Source organism: Peromyscus maniculatus, chromosome 8, assembly GCF_049852395.1.
Source record: "Peromyscus maniculatus bairdii isolate BWxNUB_F1_BW_parent chromosome 8, HU_Pman_BW_mat_3.1, whole genome shotgun sequence".
NCBI lineage: Eukaryota > Metazoa > Chordata > Mammalia > Rodentia > Cricetidae > Peromyscus > Peromyscus maniculatus.
This window is the reverse complement of record NC_134859.1, coordinates 13,401,661-13,415,987: the sequence shown is the minus strand read 5'-3', so window position 1 is coordinate 13,415,987 and position 14,327 is coordinate 13,401,661. Positions and strand designations below refer to the sequence as shown.

The window sequence follows — 14,327 nt, the reverse complement described above, 5'->3', positions numbered from 1 at the left end:
TAGGTGGGACAAGGAGAGAGGAGAATTCTGGGAAGTGGAAGGCTGAGGGGAGAGACACTGCCAGCGGCTGTGAGGAGAAGCAACATGTTAAGACACTGGTAAGCCACAAGCCACGTGGCAACTTATAGATTAATAGAAATGGGTTAATTTAAGATATAAGAACAGCTAGCAAGAAGCCTGCTACAGCCATAGTTTGTAAGCAATATAAGTGTCTGAGTGATTATTTTATATGTGGGTTGTGGGACTGCAGGGGCTTGGTGGGACCTGGAGAGAAGCTCTCCAGCTACAAAAAAAGGCTGATGAGAATGTACTTAGTGATGAGGTGTTTGCCTAGTATTCATGAGGTCATGGGTTCGATCCCAGGATCATATAAACAGAGCATGCCTAGCACTCAGGAAGTGGAGGCAGGAGGATCAGGAGTTCAAGCTCATCCTTAGCTACATATCAAATTCAAGGCCAGACAACATGAGACCCTGCGTCACAAAAAAGAGGGCTGAATATATATATAGTACTTGCCTATCACCATCATGTAGAAAACTCTAGGTTCCATCCCCAGTACTGGAGGGGGGAAAGTATTATACATTCACTTAATGTATTATGAGCATCTTTTCAGGCTAGTGAACACAGGTGCATACTCATCTAATTATTTTTAATTGGTGTATATTCTTTGAGCATGTGTCCCAGAAGCAGAACATAAGATGGATTGTTGTCCAGGTAACTTTTCAAGGGGTACTCTCAGGGGGACAGTGAAGGAACTTGAAAGGGCAGAGAGCAGCCCCTATGAAGCAGGTGGGAGAGAAATGGAGTGAAACCCAGCGGCAGATGACTCCCATTGGAGAGAGCACTAAAGTAGTCTGCAGGGTCCTAGTGCACTCTGCCTCCTTCAGGGCCTCATCAGGCATCACTGCTCCTCACAGAAACCAGGAGATCTCTGCAAACTTGGAATTAATGGGAGCCAGGCATGGGGCAACATTCTCCACAGGTTTAGTTTCTGATGCTTAAACTGTTAGACACAACAAGACAAGGACTAGTTTTCAAACACAACATTGAACTCTTATTCTTCAGGGGAAAACAAGGCTATGAAACTGATTAGCTGGTTTACACTTGAAGTTTTAGGCACATTTTGTCAAAATGTATAGGAAAAAGAATATACAAATTTGTACTTGAAAAGTGTTACATAACAATTTCCTCCAAGATAAAACACTCCATCTTTATGGAAGCCTCTTATTGTTCTAAAGTGAAGTGTAAAAATCCAGTTCTTCGGAGAAGATAATTAAAATCTCAGGAAATAACTCAATAATTTCAGGAAGTCCCCGAAACTGACCAGATGTCTAGACCCCTCTCTTCCGAAGCTTATATAAACAGTAAGGACTGCTATGAGATATTCTTAGACATGATGAGCTGCTTAGAAGAGTCTCAGACCAGCTGAACTTTCTGGAAGGGGCATAGATCCCTCTGGCCCCAGTAGTTCCAACTTTGAAGGGATCTTTTAGTTTCTTGGGGGACAGGGCAGGGCAGGGCAGTGCTGCTTGAGAAGGTCCTAAAGGAGGCAGGCTGAGCTGCCCGGAAGAGGCTCAGACTCTCCAGCCTGTCAAAGCATCTGCAGTTCTCCAGTGAGCTCCGGGATTCCTGCTTTCGTGCAGCCTCACCCATGCTGGAGTGAGCTTTGGTGATGCAGATGTCTGACTCATTTCTGCTCCCCTAAGTGACTCACACCTACACTCCTACAAGTAACCCCATAAAACTCATTGGCTCATCAAGTTGGACTTTGGTAGGATCACTGTTTTGGTCTGCCATCTGTTCCCTGTCTGGGGTGAGTAGATTTTTGAATAGTGTAACAGAACATGAAAGTTTCAGAATGCCTCTCCCAACCCTACAAACTCTAGCCAAGACCAAGTTCCATGGCTAGGTCATAATTTACATCTCTTTAAACAGCTATCTGCTACATTTGTACAAATGATATTGTAGCAACTCCGTTACCAGCTACATGACCACACATGCGCAGTTCAGGAGTTAAGCAAAGGGTCTTGTTTGTTTGTTTGTTTGTTTGTTTGTTTGTTTGTTTGTTTTTTGAGACAGGGTTTCTCTGTGTAGCTTTGTGCCGCTTTGTAGACCAGGCTGGCCTTGAACTCACAGAGATCTGCCCGCCTCTGCCTCCCAAATCTTTAAAAGATTAAAGGCGTGCAACCGCTCAGCTCAACAAAATATTATATACCTATTTTTAAAAGTAATTATAAGTGTCAAATATATTAGGAAAAAATCCATACAACAAAAATATTACCATGATAAGGACTCAACAATAATTGGTATTTTCTGTTCAAAGACTAAGCACAAAAAGCTATGTACTTTGCAAGAATTAACCTGTTTTCCCAATTGCCATGAGAATTTGTAATTAAGAACCACAAAACACAAAGCTTAGAACAGGAGGCCTGGGAACGGCAGATGGAACTTGAACCTACAGCCACAGAGCCTGCCCACTCAGCTACCTCTGTCTGAGCTTTTATGTCCTGTCTGGGAAATGAGCAAAATAATTCCCCTCATACATATAAGATGATACCAGTAAAATGCTATTTAGAAGTTACATAAGAAAGATTCAGAACCAGGCGGTGGTGGCACGAGCTTTTGATCCCAGCACTGGGGAGGCAGAGGCAGGTGGTTCTCTGTACATTTGAGGCCAGCCTGGTCTACAGAGCAAGTTCTAGGGTATCCAGGACTACACAAAGAAAACCCGTCTTGAAAGAAAAAAAAGATTCAGTAATGTTAGGTAGTTGTTAATATTATAGCAATTTATGGGGCTAGAGAGATGGCTTAGTGGTTAACAGCACTGGCTGCTCAGGCAGAAGACAAAGTTCGGTTCCCAGCACCCATATGTCAGCCCACAACTGTCTGTAACTCCAGTTCCAGGGGCTCTGACGCCCTCTTCTGCCCCCTGCAGGCACCAGGCATGTGGGACACAGACATACGTGCTGGTAAAACACTCATACACATAAACAATAAAATATTAAAAATAAAAAATACAGCAATTTATGAACTGGGCATGGTGGTGCATGCCTATAGTTCTAGTACATGGGAAGTGGAGGCAGGAGGATCAGAAGTTCAAGGCCAGCCTAAGAGGAATAGTGAATTTGAAGCACGTGCGCGCGCACACACACACACACACACACACACACACACAGTAGCAATTTATTACCTAGAAATGTATCTCAAGGCAATGGTTAAGTACATGTATAAATGTTTCACTGTTATTTATAACAATAAGAAGTAGAAAACAACTCCTCTTTTGTTGTTTTGTTTTGAGATAAGGTCTTTCTATGTAGCTTTGGCTGTCCTGGAACTCAATTATGAGACCAGGCTGACCTCAAACTCACAGAAATCCTCTGGCGTCTGCCTCCCAAGCGCTGTGATTGAAGGTGTGCACTATCACACCCCACTAATAAGCACATACTTTACAAAGAGGTCACACTATAATGTGCTTCACACTTAATTTATTTTAGGGACACTTAATTTATAATAAACATTTTCTTAAGTCAATAAATATTCACAAACATTTATTTTTTGAAGACTGAACAATACATTTTTTATTAATTGATCAATTAATTCATTTTTCCCCAGCCCAATCACAGGTTTCCCTTCCTTCCTCCTCTCCTCCCAATCCCTCCCTTCAGCTCCCCCACCCCATGCATTCTCTCTCTCCCTTCCCTTCAGAAAAGTGCAGACCTCCTATGTATATCAGCCAGTCACAGCATGTCAAGTTGCAGGAAGACTAGGCACCTCCTCTCCTATTAAGGATGGATGAGGCAACCCATCAGGAGGAAAAGGTCCCAAGAGCAGGTAACAGAGTCAGAGACAGTCCCCGCTCTGTCTGCCGAGAGTCCCACAAGAGGACCAAGCCTTATATTCTTAATGATTATATTTCATTATATGAGTATAGGACAGTGAGTATAATCAATCTAATACCATTGCACACTTAAGATGATTTCTAATAGGGAAGTGGGGTACATGTCTTCAGTCTCAGGACTGGGAAAAAAGAGACAGGCATGTCTCCAAAAAATTATGTTTGTAGTTATAATTATAATTATAATAATTATATATATTAATAATAATAATAATAATAATTTATAAATGATATACTCTATTTAATATGGATGGAAAGATAGAAGACAGTATGCAGGAAGGACATACAAAAGTGTTATTTGTCAGCACAGGCATGTTCAGAGAAGCAAAGTTCCTAACAGCCCAAAGGTTAAAGAAACTCAAATGTCACCAGCAGATGAACAGATAAGAAAGTCCAGCCAAAGAAATGTTTCTCAGCTCTACGGAAGAATGACACACGTTACAGCATGGGTGAACCTGAAATCATTACACAAACTGAAAAATGCTGTGGGACCCACGAAGGGGAGGTGCCCAGACCAGCCTAATTCACAGGGATGAGATGTAAATCAGGTTACCTGAGCTCTAGGGAGGGGAGAAGGGTGGATTGTCTAATGGATGACCTTGCAGTATGGGAGGAAGTAAACAATTCTGGAAGGGTAATGAGCACACACCATTATAAACATACTAATGACACTAAACGGTATATGTAAAAATGGTTAAGATTATGAATTTTATGCTATATATGTTTTATCAGAATATAAAACAAAAATACATTTAAAAACATGATTCACAACACTCTAAAAAGTGTTAGAGGTTATAGCTAGCCTGTTCTGTTATCTATTACTTTCTATGAAAAATATAAAACTTCATTAAAAAATAGTTGTGGAATATCCTAGGGTTCCTCAGAATAAAGAATGCACACATACATAGACGGTATTTCTGCCATGTATTGTGAATGGAACAAATAAACTCAACACAGCATAATCTACAAAGGAAAAGTTGTTTGATTACCTAGCATGAACCCTGTAGCTTGGCAGAAATCTATTCCAGGAAAGCAGTTCCTGATGAAGCATGGGGAGGCCACGGGTGTCTGGGGAAGCAGATGGGAAGCATGGGGAGACCACAGGTGTTTGGTGCTGAGGTGGGAGTACTTCTTCTTCTTTGCATGCCTGCATTTTAGTCAGTCTACAAATGAAATTTCAGATATTGATTGATTTTGCTTTTGATCTTAGTTAAAAGGCAATTCCTGACTGATTTTGTAAACTTAATCACATAAATGTGTAAGTTAAACCTAAGACACACCTTTGATTTGGTGTGGCTTGTAATTAGGCCTGGCAGATTCCTATACCACCAGCAAAGACTAGGTGACAGTTCAGAACCATGACTGAGAGATAGGGTCACCTTGGTTGTGAGCAGGTAATTTAGAGCCCTCTGCTGGCCTCACTGATACTCAGCTGTCCCAGGGAACAGCATTGCCAGGGCACCCAGCGGAGACTGTCTCTACTATGTGGTGGAGACTAGTGGTGAGGCAGCCGGGAGAGCTGAGGGCCATTGGCACAGGAACCAGACCGGTGCTCACAGACCTGCCCTGGCCCAGAAGCCTCTGAGTGGGATCCAGGGAGGGGCACCATTGTGGTTTGGGTCAAAAGTGTTTGGTTGCCCCTATTGGACTTCTGGGAAGTGACTGGATCAAGAGAGCTCTGACATCATCGGTGGATTAGTCCATTCCGGGTCTGTTGGGAGGCATGTGAGACTGAGGCCACAGCCAGGCATAGTGATACACCTTTCTAATCTTAGCCTCTGGGAGGCAGAGACAGGAGCATCAAGGAACCTTCAGTACATAGTAAGTTCAACACCATTCCTATAATCTCGGTACTCAGGAGGCTGACACAAAAGGATTGTAAATTCAAGTCAGCCTGCCACATAGGAAAACCCTGTTGATGAATACAGAAAGAGAAAGAGAGGAACTAGGAGATGGGACCCAGCAGAAGGAAGGGATCCTTGGGGCATGTTCTTAGGACCCTTATCCTCTCTCTGCTTCCCAGTCTCTATAAGGAGAGCAGCTTTGCTCTGCCACATTCTGCCAATCATAACATTCAACCTCAAGTGAAAGCAATGGGCGAAGGGCTAATGTCTGGTTTATAAACCAAAGTAAATCTCTCCTCCTTTAAGTGTATTTTTTGGAATTTTATTACAGCAACAAAAGCTGACTAACAAGCAATAGCAGATGTGAATCCTGCTAGGGCACCCTCACTTCTCTCCTCCCAGCCAGACTGCTCCAGCTCTTCATCCTTCCTTCTTGACACCCTGATGACTCCCTAGCTTACACGAGCCACATCTCCCTCCTCAAAGAGAACAGGAGAAAGCACTTGATCAGTTCCTCTTGCCTGTGTCCATCAAGTCCTTCACTACTTCATTTATTAGGACATCTGGCAACCCTCCATACGACTGCATATAGTAAAAACCACAGACAACATTAGATAAGGCACACATACCTTCCAACACCAGCTTCATAAGAGAGTTCATGCACTCACTTTTCTGTCTGTGTCCAGCCCTGTGCAGGACAATGGGTCAGATTTGAATTGCAGTCGGTGCTGAGCTAGGGTGGGTCTTACAGAGGGGCCGGTTCCTGAAACAAGTAGCTCCAATCGATCGTGTGGGGCTGAGCACTGTGCCCTGCGCTGCTTCAGAGAAGAGTAGGATGAAAAGCAGCTGCCACCCTTGTGTCTTGAGAAAATTCCCTCTTCAAAGTTCCTCGTTCAGACATCACTCCTGCAGCTCTTGAAGCTCGTCTCCTCCCCAGTGACTCACAAGTGCCAAGCTTGCATCAGCAAGCCTTGGCGTGCACCAGGTAGCTCCAGAGTGTCATCACCAAAGCCAGGGCCAGCCCTGCACAGTCACCCTTCTCTCCACATCAGAGCCTTTCACCGTGCCTGTCAAGTGTGCCACCACACCACAGGGAAGACAAAGAAACCGTTCACACCCGAGAGGAAGATCAGCATGTTTATTACTGCACAGAAGCAAATACTTTCCAGTGTGAGAGGAGACAGGCAAAGCTATTGGTCTTCAAAGTAGCTGAGCCAACTCCAGAAGGAAACAGTGACAACCTAGGAAATAGTTTTACTATATTTAGGCCAAATGTAATTTTACACATAATTCTCAAACATGCCATTTTTAAAGAGTTAAATTCCTATACTTTTCCAGATTTTAAAACAAAACATGGTTTTAAGTGTGTCCTTGTCCAGCCAGGTTCCTGCTTGCTTCGGTGGGATCTGCAAGCTTACAGGAGAGTATGCTAACTTTCAATCCACCCCTTGCTCTGTGTGATAAAATCAGCTGAGGAAGAAAAGAGACAGAGGGTTAGATTTAAACACTACCTTTTACACAAAGTTGAAAACCAATACCACAAAGGAAGAACTCCAAGTTTTATTGTTGTTATTTGGCTTTGTGCTTTTCTGAAACAGGATTTTGCTGTGAAGCTCTGGCTGGCTTCAAACTCATGATCTTCCTACTTTGATGTCATGATTGCTGGAATTACAAGTGTACACTGCCAGCCCCAGCTTGGAATCACTTTAAGTGGCAACAATTTTTAATTGAAATAAGAGAATCATAGAAAATATTTCATCTTTATAGGCAGAGTTTTATTTTGGATTTAAGACAGTTTCATATAGCCCAGGATGACATCAAACTCCCTATACAGTTGAGAATGAACTGGAACTTCTGGTATTTCTGCCTCTACCACCCAGGTACTCAGATTACCTAGCTAGCATACTTGATCAAATGTGTCAAATAATAATTCTTACATTTATATTTTTGCTTGTTTGAGATAGGGTTTTGTGATTTGCTATTATAGAGTGCTGGCCTCTAACTCCTGGCCTCAAACAATTTTCCTGCCTTACGTTCTGAAGTAGATACAGGCTTAAGCCATTGCACCTGGCTCACAGGCTCTGGTCTCTATATTTTTGTGTACTATAATTATATCTGCCCAAGATCTTTCATGAGTCTTTTAGGGTCTAGGTATATGGCTTGCTGGTAGAGTCTTGACTATGGGGTTCCATCACTAGTCCATATACACACAAAAGTTCATGTTTGTAATCCCAGTACTTGAAAGACTGAGGCAGGAGAATAGCCTTGAATTTGAAACCAGTCAATAGTGAGGTTCAAGCTCAGAGGGAAACCCTATCTCAAAAGAAACAAAACAAAAGTATACATTTTTTATGTGTATGTGTGTTTTGCCTGCACACATGTCTGTACATCACTTGCATGTCTGGTGCTCTCAGAGGCCAGAAGAGGATACTGGATCCCCTGCAACTGGAGTTAAAGACTGTTGTGAGGCCCATATGTGTGCTGGGTGTCACCACTGCCCAGCTCCAAATACAATCTTTTAAACATATGTTTTGAAAGACCCAATATCATTTTATTTGAGGAAAATTTGGTGTACATGAATCAAATCTGGAAAACTTTATATATGTTCCCATGAATCAAACAGGGCTAGAAGGATGGCTCAGTGGTTAAAAGTCCTTGATGCTCTTGCAGAAGACCCTGCACCCATATGGTGGCTAACAACCATCTGTAATTCCAGATCCATGGGGTCAGTTGCCTTTTTCTCCACAAGTGCTGTACACACATGCTTCATACAGACATGTAGGCAGAACACCCATACACATAAAATAAATATAAACAAATGGTTTAAAGTGATCAAAGTCATTAGCAAGGTCATGTTTGTTCTTATGATGATAGAACAGAACATTTTGTGGGTTCATATGAATGTGGGGAGATGCAACCTATGACTAACTTCTCTCCTGGGCCTGGGACCCATGGTTACTACAACCTGAAACCCAAGTTCTAGAAATATTGGTGAGGCCATTGCCGACTCCATGTCTGCAACGTATTCAGATTAAGCTTGAGGCCACTAGAAAGAGACTATCTGGAAATAGTACAGCCCCTTTGAGGCTGCAGTGGAGTAGAAACAGCATTCACAAGGACCGCAGTAGTGGTCATCAGAGTTATATCAAAGTGCTGACATTCTACTCCCATCCTCTGCCATTTGCAGAGGTTGTACAGATAAGAGGACATCATTGCTCTGACCACTAATGGCACGTGTGCTCATGAACATGTTTGTCCATTTCCTCAATACTAAGTTCTAATAGAATAGATATCAGCAAATACAAACTGGAGCTCAGCAACTTAGGATTACAAGAGAAAACACTGAAAACATAGCAGGAAGGAAGGAAGGAGCACTGGCTGTTGTCCTCTCACTAGAGTGTCTCTCAGGAGTAAGTGCTGGCCTTTCACAGTTGTAGGATCACAGAACTACACAGGCTGAGTGAAGTGAACTCACATCCGGGGACTGCACAGCTGAGGAGAGGCGACACTGGAGTTCACACCTCGTCTCTGTTGGCCCAGATGCAGGACGCTGCACTGCTGTTTTACAAGCCTGGCTCATCAAAGGGCAGTGCACACAGGCAGGCGCTGTGGTGTCTGTCGCCTTGTTCTGACGGTATCATTAAAGGGCATTTCTTCGCTGGCCTATTTAGTGTTATTGGTAACTCCCTTTAGTCTATGACTATTTCCATTGTTTCCATGACAGCCAAAACCTTCTGCACATCTAGAATTGAGAACTATTAATGGCAACACACTCCTGAGCTGGGGCGCTACTTCATAGGGCACTTGCTTAGCATATGAAAGGCCCTTGGTTTTATCCTCAGCTCTGAGAAAAATCTTCATGAAGAAAAATCTCCCATGAAGATTGTTTTACTGCTTGAATTTATAAAATAACACTACTTTAAAAATACACTCACTTTTACATAAATTTTGCTTCTTTCCAAAAGAAACTGCCACTTCAGTTTCGTTTTCTGTTCACTTGTCATTGCAAGAAACTCATTTATCTGGTGAAAAAGAAAGATCACATAGGTGTTTCTGAAGCAGACATGGATAACTCACTTGACAACACTGTGAAGCACACTTGCCCACTAGAAATGGAATTTGACTCACAGCATTACAGCTCAGTTCCTTTGACAGGGAAAATAAAGCGTGGAAAACTACCACCAGAATCACTGAAGCTAGTCCAGGGTTCAGCAGAAAAAATTTCTCCCAATAAATTGGCTCAGAATTCTGAGTCAAAATCTAATGGTTAGTTTTATGATCTGTCTTTGTTTTGTTTTCTTTCTCTTCTCTTATTTTTTTGTTTTTTGAGATAGGATCTCATATAGCCCAGTCTATCCTACAGACTCACATTGTACCTAAGGATGGCCTTGAACTCGTGATCCACTTGCCTCCGCCTCACAAGTGCTAGGATTACAGATATGTGCCACTATGCTCAGCTGTGACCTGGTTTTAACAAATGTGTGCCCGTCTCCATGTATCTGCTGCTGTTCTATAGCTGCAGGACTGGGACAAAATGTGAACTGGCTATACAGCTGGATAGGAGATATGGCCAATACAGATTCCCAGAACAGCCAGTGCATGCCTGAGCAACAACTCCAATATGTCTTACCCATTATAATTGACTATATAAAATGTCATATTTAAGCTGGGTGGTGGTGGCAGAGGCAGCAGATATCTGTGAGTTCAAGGCCAGCCAGGTCTACAGAATGAGTTCCAGAGCAGCCTGGGCAACACAGAGAAACTGTCTTGAAAAACCATTAAAAAAAAAAAAAGCAGGACACTGTCCTAAAATGTCATATTTAGTCCTCTGTTTTTCTGAATGCCTGCCATTACTCATAATAGTCAAAATTAGTTGAAATTTTAATAGATCATATAGTCATTAAAATTATATTATGTTTAGGGCTGGAGAGATGGGCCAGTGATTAAAAGCACTTGCTGCTCTTGCAGAGGACCCCAAGATCAGTTCCCAACACCCACATGGCAGCTCACAACCATCTTTAATTCCAATTCCAGAAGGTCAGATGCCTTCTTCTGACCTCTATGGGCACCAGGCAGGATGTGATGCACAAATATACATGCAGGCAAAACCCAATACACATAAAACACAACATTTAAAAAGACAAATTTAGAAATACACATGCTTAAACCAAGATGGCTTTTCCCAAGATTTCTATTAATTAGTTTCTATCAAATGTTCAACAAGATAATCTATGTTTTAAGGGAGACTATTCAAGAATATTAGAAATATCTGTATCTATTTCTTCCTGTCTGCTATTTACCGTGCAGCCCAAAGTTTCCTCCGCAATACTTCCTGTGAGGCTGCAGGAATGGAGGGTCCCAGTGTGGTCAGTAAGATCAACCAGCACATCAAAACCGAGAAAAAACGACTGAAGTTTGGAAGAATCCTTTTCGCAAATTGTACAGGTGTTGGAGGCTTCATTTACAATATAGCCACAGCCGGAACTGGAAAGAAACACACGTTATTCAGAAGACAACGGTCCTCGGTGACAAATTTGATCTCTAGCAGCATTATATCTGTCTTAGTCTAATGACATTATAAAATGTTCTAAAATCCCCGAGGTTAGTATCTTTACTATGAAACCAGATACACAAAGCCATTCTGTGCCAAAACTACAGAGAACATACACACACAATGACAACATGCAAATCTGGGGACTTGGATAAGATGATCATAGTGATGACTTCACTATCCTGATGGAAGAAAGGCATTATACCTTGCAAAATGTAACTTTAGAGTGCATTGGACAAAGGGTAAGAAAGATCTCTCTGTTCTTTTGTTTGTATTGGTTTGTATTGGCTGAGAGTTTTCTGTTTTGAAGACAGGGTCTCATGTAGCACAAGCCGGCTTTAAATTCGTGGTCTTCCTGCCTCCACTTCCCAACTGCTAGGATTACAGAAGGGTACCATTACACCAGGATCTATCTCTATATTTTATTTTATTTTTTATAGTATCTTTATTTTACAATTAACTTAATTTCACATATCAGCCATGGATTCCCCCATCCTCCCTCCTCCTACCCCCCAGCCCTCCCCCCAATCCACCCCCATTCCCACCTCCTCCAAGGCTAGGTCTCCCCTGGGGAATCAGCCCAGCCTGGTAGACTCAGCCAAGGCAGGTTCAGTCCCCTCCTCCCTACACCAAGGCTGAGCAAAGTGTCCCAGCCTAAGCCCCAGGCTCCAAAAGGCCAGCCCATGCACCAAGGACAGGTCCTGGCTCCACTGCCTGGGGGCCTATATTTTTTAAATAATTTTTTTATGTAATTCACATCCTAGCCACAGTTTCTCCTCCCTCCTCTCCTCCCAGCCCCTCCCACTACCCTCCTCTGTTCCCACCCCCCAATCCACTCCCCCTCTGTTTCTGTTCAGGAAGGGACAGGTCTCCCATGTGTATTAGCAAAACATGGTATATCAAGCTGCAGTAAGACTAAACACTTCCCCATGTATTAAGGCTGGACAGGGTGACCCAGTATGAGGGATAGGTTCCCAAAAGCCAGTAAAAGAGAAACGCCAGACAGTGGTGGCACACTTTAATCCCAGCACTTGGGAAGCAGAGGCAGGTGGATCTCTGTGAGTTCAAGGCCAGCCTAGTCTACAGAGTGAGTTCCAGGACAGACTCCAAAGCTACACAGAGAAACAACAACAACAACAACAAAAAAAAAAAGAGTCTAAGACAGACACTGTTCCCATTGTTAGGAGTCCCACCAGAGGCCCAAGCTACACAACTGTAATATATATGCAGAGTACCTAGGTCAGCCCCTATTTAATAGCAAGATCTGAACAATCCAAACACAGTTAAAGCACAAGAAAATGACCTTAAAATGACTTTAGGAAGATATAGAGGTCTTTAAAGAGGCTATAAAAAAAGAAAAAAAAACTAAAAGAGCTGATCTTCAGAATATATAAAGAACTCAAGAAACTAGACATCAAAATACCTAACAGTCCAATTTTAAAAATGGGCTACAGGGGCTGGAGAGGTGGCTCAGTGGTTAAGAACACTGGCTGCTCTTCCAGAGGTCCTGAGTTCAATTCCCAGCACCCACATGGTGGCTCACAGCCATCTGTAATGAGATCTGGTGCCCTCTTCTGGCCTGCAGGCAGAACACTATATACATAATAAATAAATAAATCTAAAAAAAAAAATGGGCTACAGAGCTAAACAGAGAATTCTCAATAGAAGAATCTCAAATGGCCAAAAGATATTTAAGGAGTTGCTCAACATCCTTAGTCATCAAGGAAATGCAAATCAAAACTCTGAGATACCATCTTACACCCATCAGAATGGCTAAGATCAAAAACATTGAAGACAGCTTATGTTGGAGAGGATGAGGACCAAGGGGAACACTCCTCCACTGTTGGCGGGAATGCAAACTTGTATAGCCACTTTGGAAATCAGTATGGCAGTTTCTCAGAAAATTGGGAATCAATCTTCCTCAAGACCCAGCTATACCACTCTTGGGCATATACCCAGGAAATGCTCAATCATACCACAAGGAAACATGCTCAACTCTGTTCATAGCAGCATTATTTGTATGTGGTACATATACACAATGGAGTACTACTCAGCAGAGAAAAACAATGACATCATGAGGTTTGCAGGCAAATGGATGGAACTAGAAAATATCATCCTGAGTGAGGTAACCCAGACTCAGAAGGACAAACATGGTATGTGCTCACTCATAAGTGGATACTACATGTAAAGCAAAGGACAACCAGACTGTAACCCACAGCTCCAGAGAGGCTAGCTAGTAAGGAGGACCCTAGGAAGGACACATGGATTGCTCAGTGATGGAGAAATGGATGAGATCTACATGAGCAAACTAGGGGTGAGGGGAGGTAATGGAGGGACAGGGACAGGGGATGAGAGCTTAGGGGAGCGGGAGGTTCAGCTGGAACAGGAACAGAGTGGGAGAACAAGGAGAGAGATACCATGATAAATGAAGACACCATGGGAATAGGGAAAAGCAGAGTGCTAGGGAGGTTCCCAGGAATCCACAAGAATGACTCCATCTTAGACCACTGGCAATAGTCAAGAGGTTGCCTGAGCTGGCTTACTCTGGTGATCAGATGGCTGAATACCCTAAATGTCATTATAGACCCCTCATCCAGTGACTGATGGAAGAAGATGCAGAAATCCACGGCCGGGTTTCAGGAGTCCAATCGAGAGAGAGGAGGGATTCTATGAGCAAGAGATCTCGAGACTATGATTGGAAAAAGTAGAGACAACTAGCCAAACTAGTGGAAACTGTGGACCAATAGCTGAGGAGCCCCCATGATACTGGACTAGGCCCTCTGGATAAGCAAGACAGTTGTTTAGCTTGAACTGTTTAGGGAAGACCAGGCAGTGGGATCGGAACCTGTCCCTAGTGCATGAGCCGGCTCTTTGGAGACTAGTGCCTATGGTGAGACACTTTGTGCAGCCTTGGTGCAGGGAGGAGGGGCTTGGACCTGCCTCAACTGAATGTACCAGGCTCTGCTGACTCCCCATAGGAGACCATGCCTTGGAGGAGGTGGGAATGGAGGGTGGTTTGGGCGGGGGGGGGGGGGGG

General features: G+C 43.1%; 1 protein-coding gene across 16 annotated transcripts in view; it reads right to left on the bottom strand.

The window, feature by feature from the left end:
- Positions 1-6,863: 6,863 nt before the first annotated feature.
- Positions 6,864-14,327, bottom strand: part of LOC102920207 (meiosis-specific with OB domain-containing protein) — a 49,799-nt gene continuing 42,335 nt past the window's right edge. For 14 of the 16 annotated variants that reach the window (XM_076578051.1, XM_076578055.1, XM_076578044.1 and 11 more), the window contains 3 exons: positions 11,040-11,223; positions 9,675-9,761; positions 6,864-7,209 (listed from right to left, as the gene is read on the bottom strand). In XM_076578051.1, the coding sequence (XP_076434166.1) occupies positions 7,099-7,209; positions 9,675-9,761; positions 11,040-11,223 (382 nt within the window). In that variant the 3' untranslated portion in view covers positions 6,864-7,098. The remainder of the gene's footprint in view (positions 7,210-9,674; positions 9,762-11,039; positions 11,224-14,327) is intronic. The other 2 variants (XM_076578049.1, XM_076578060.1) reach the window with 1 other exon arrangement.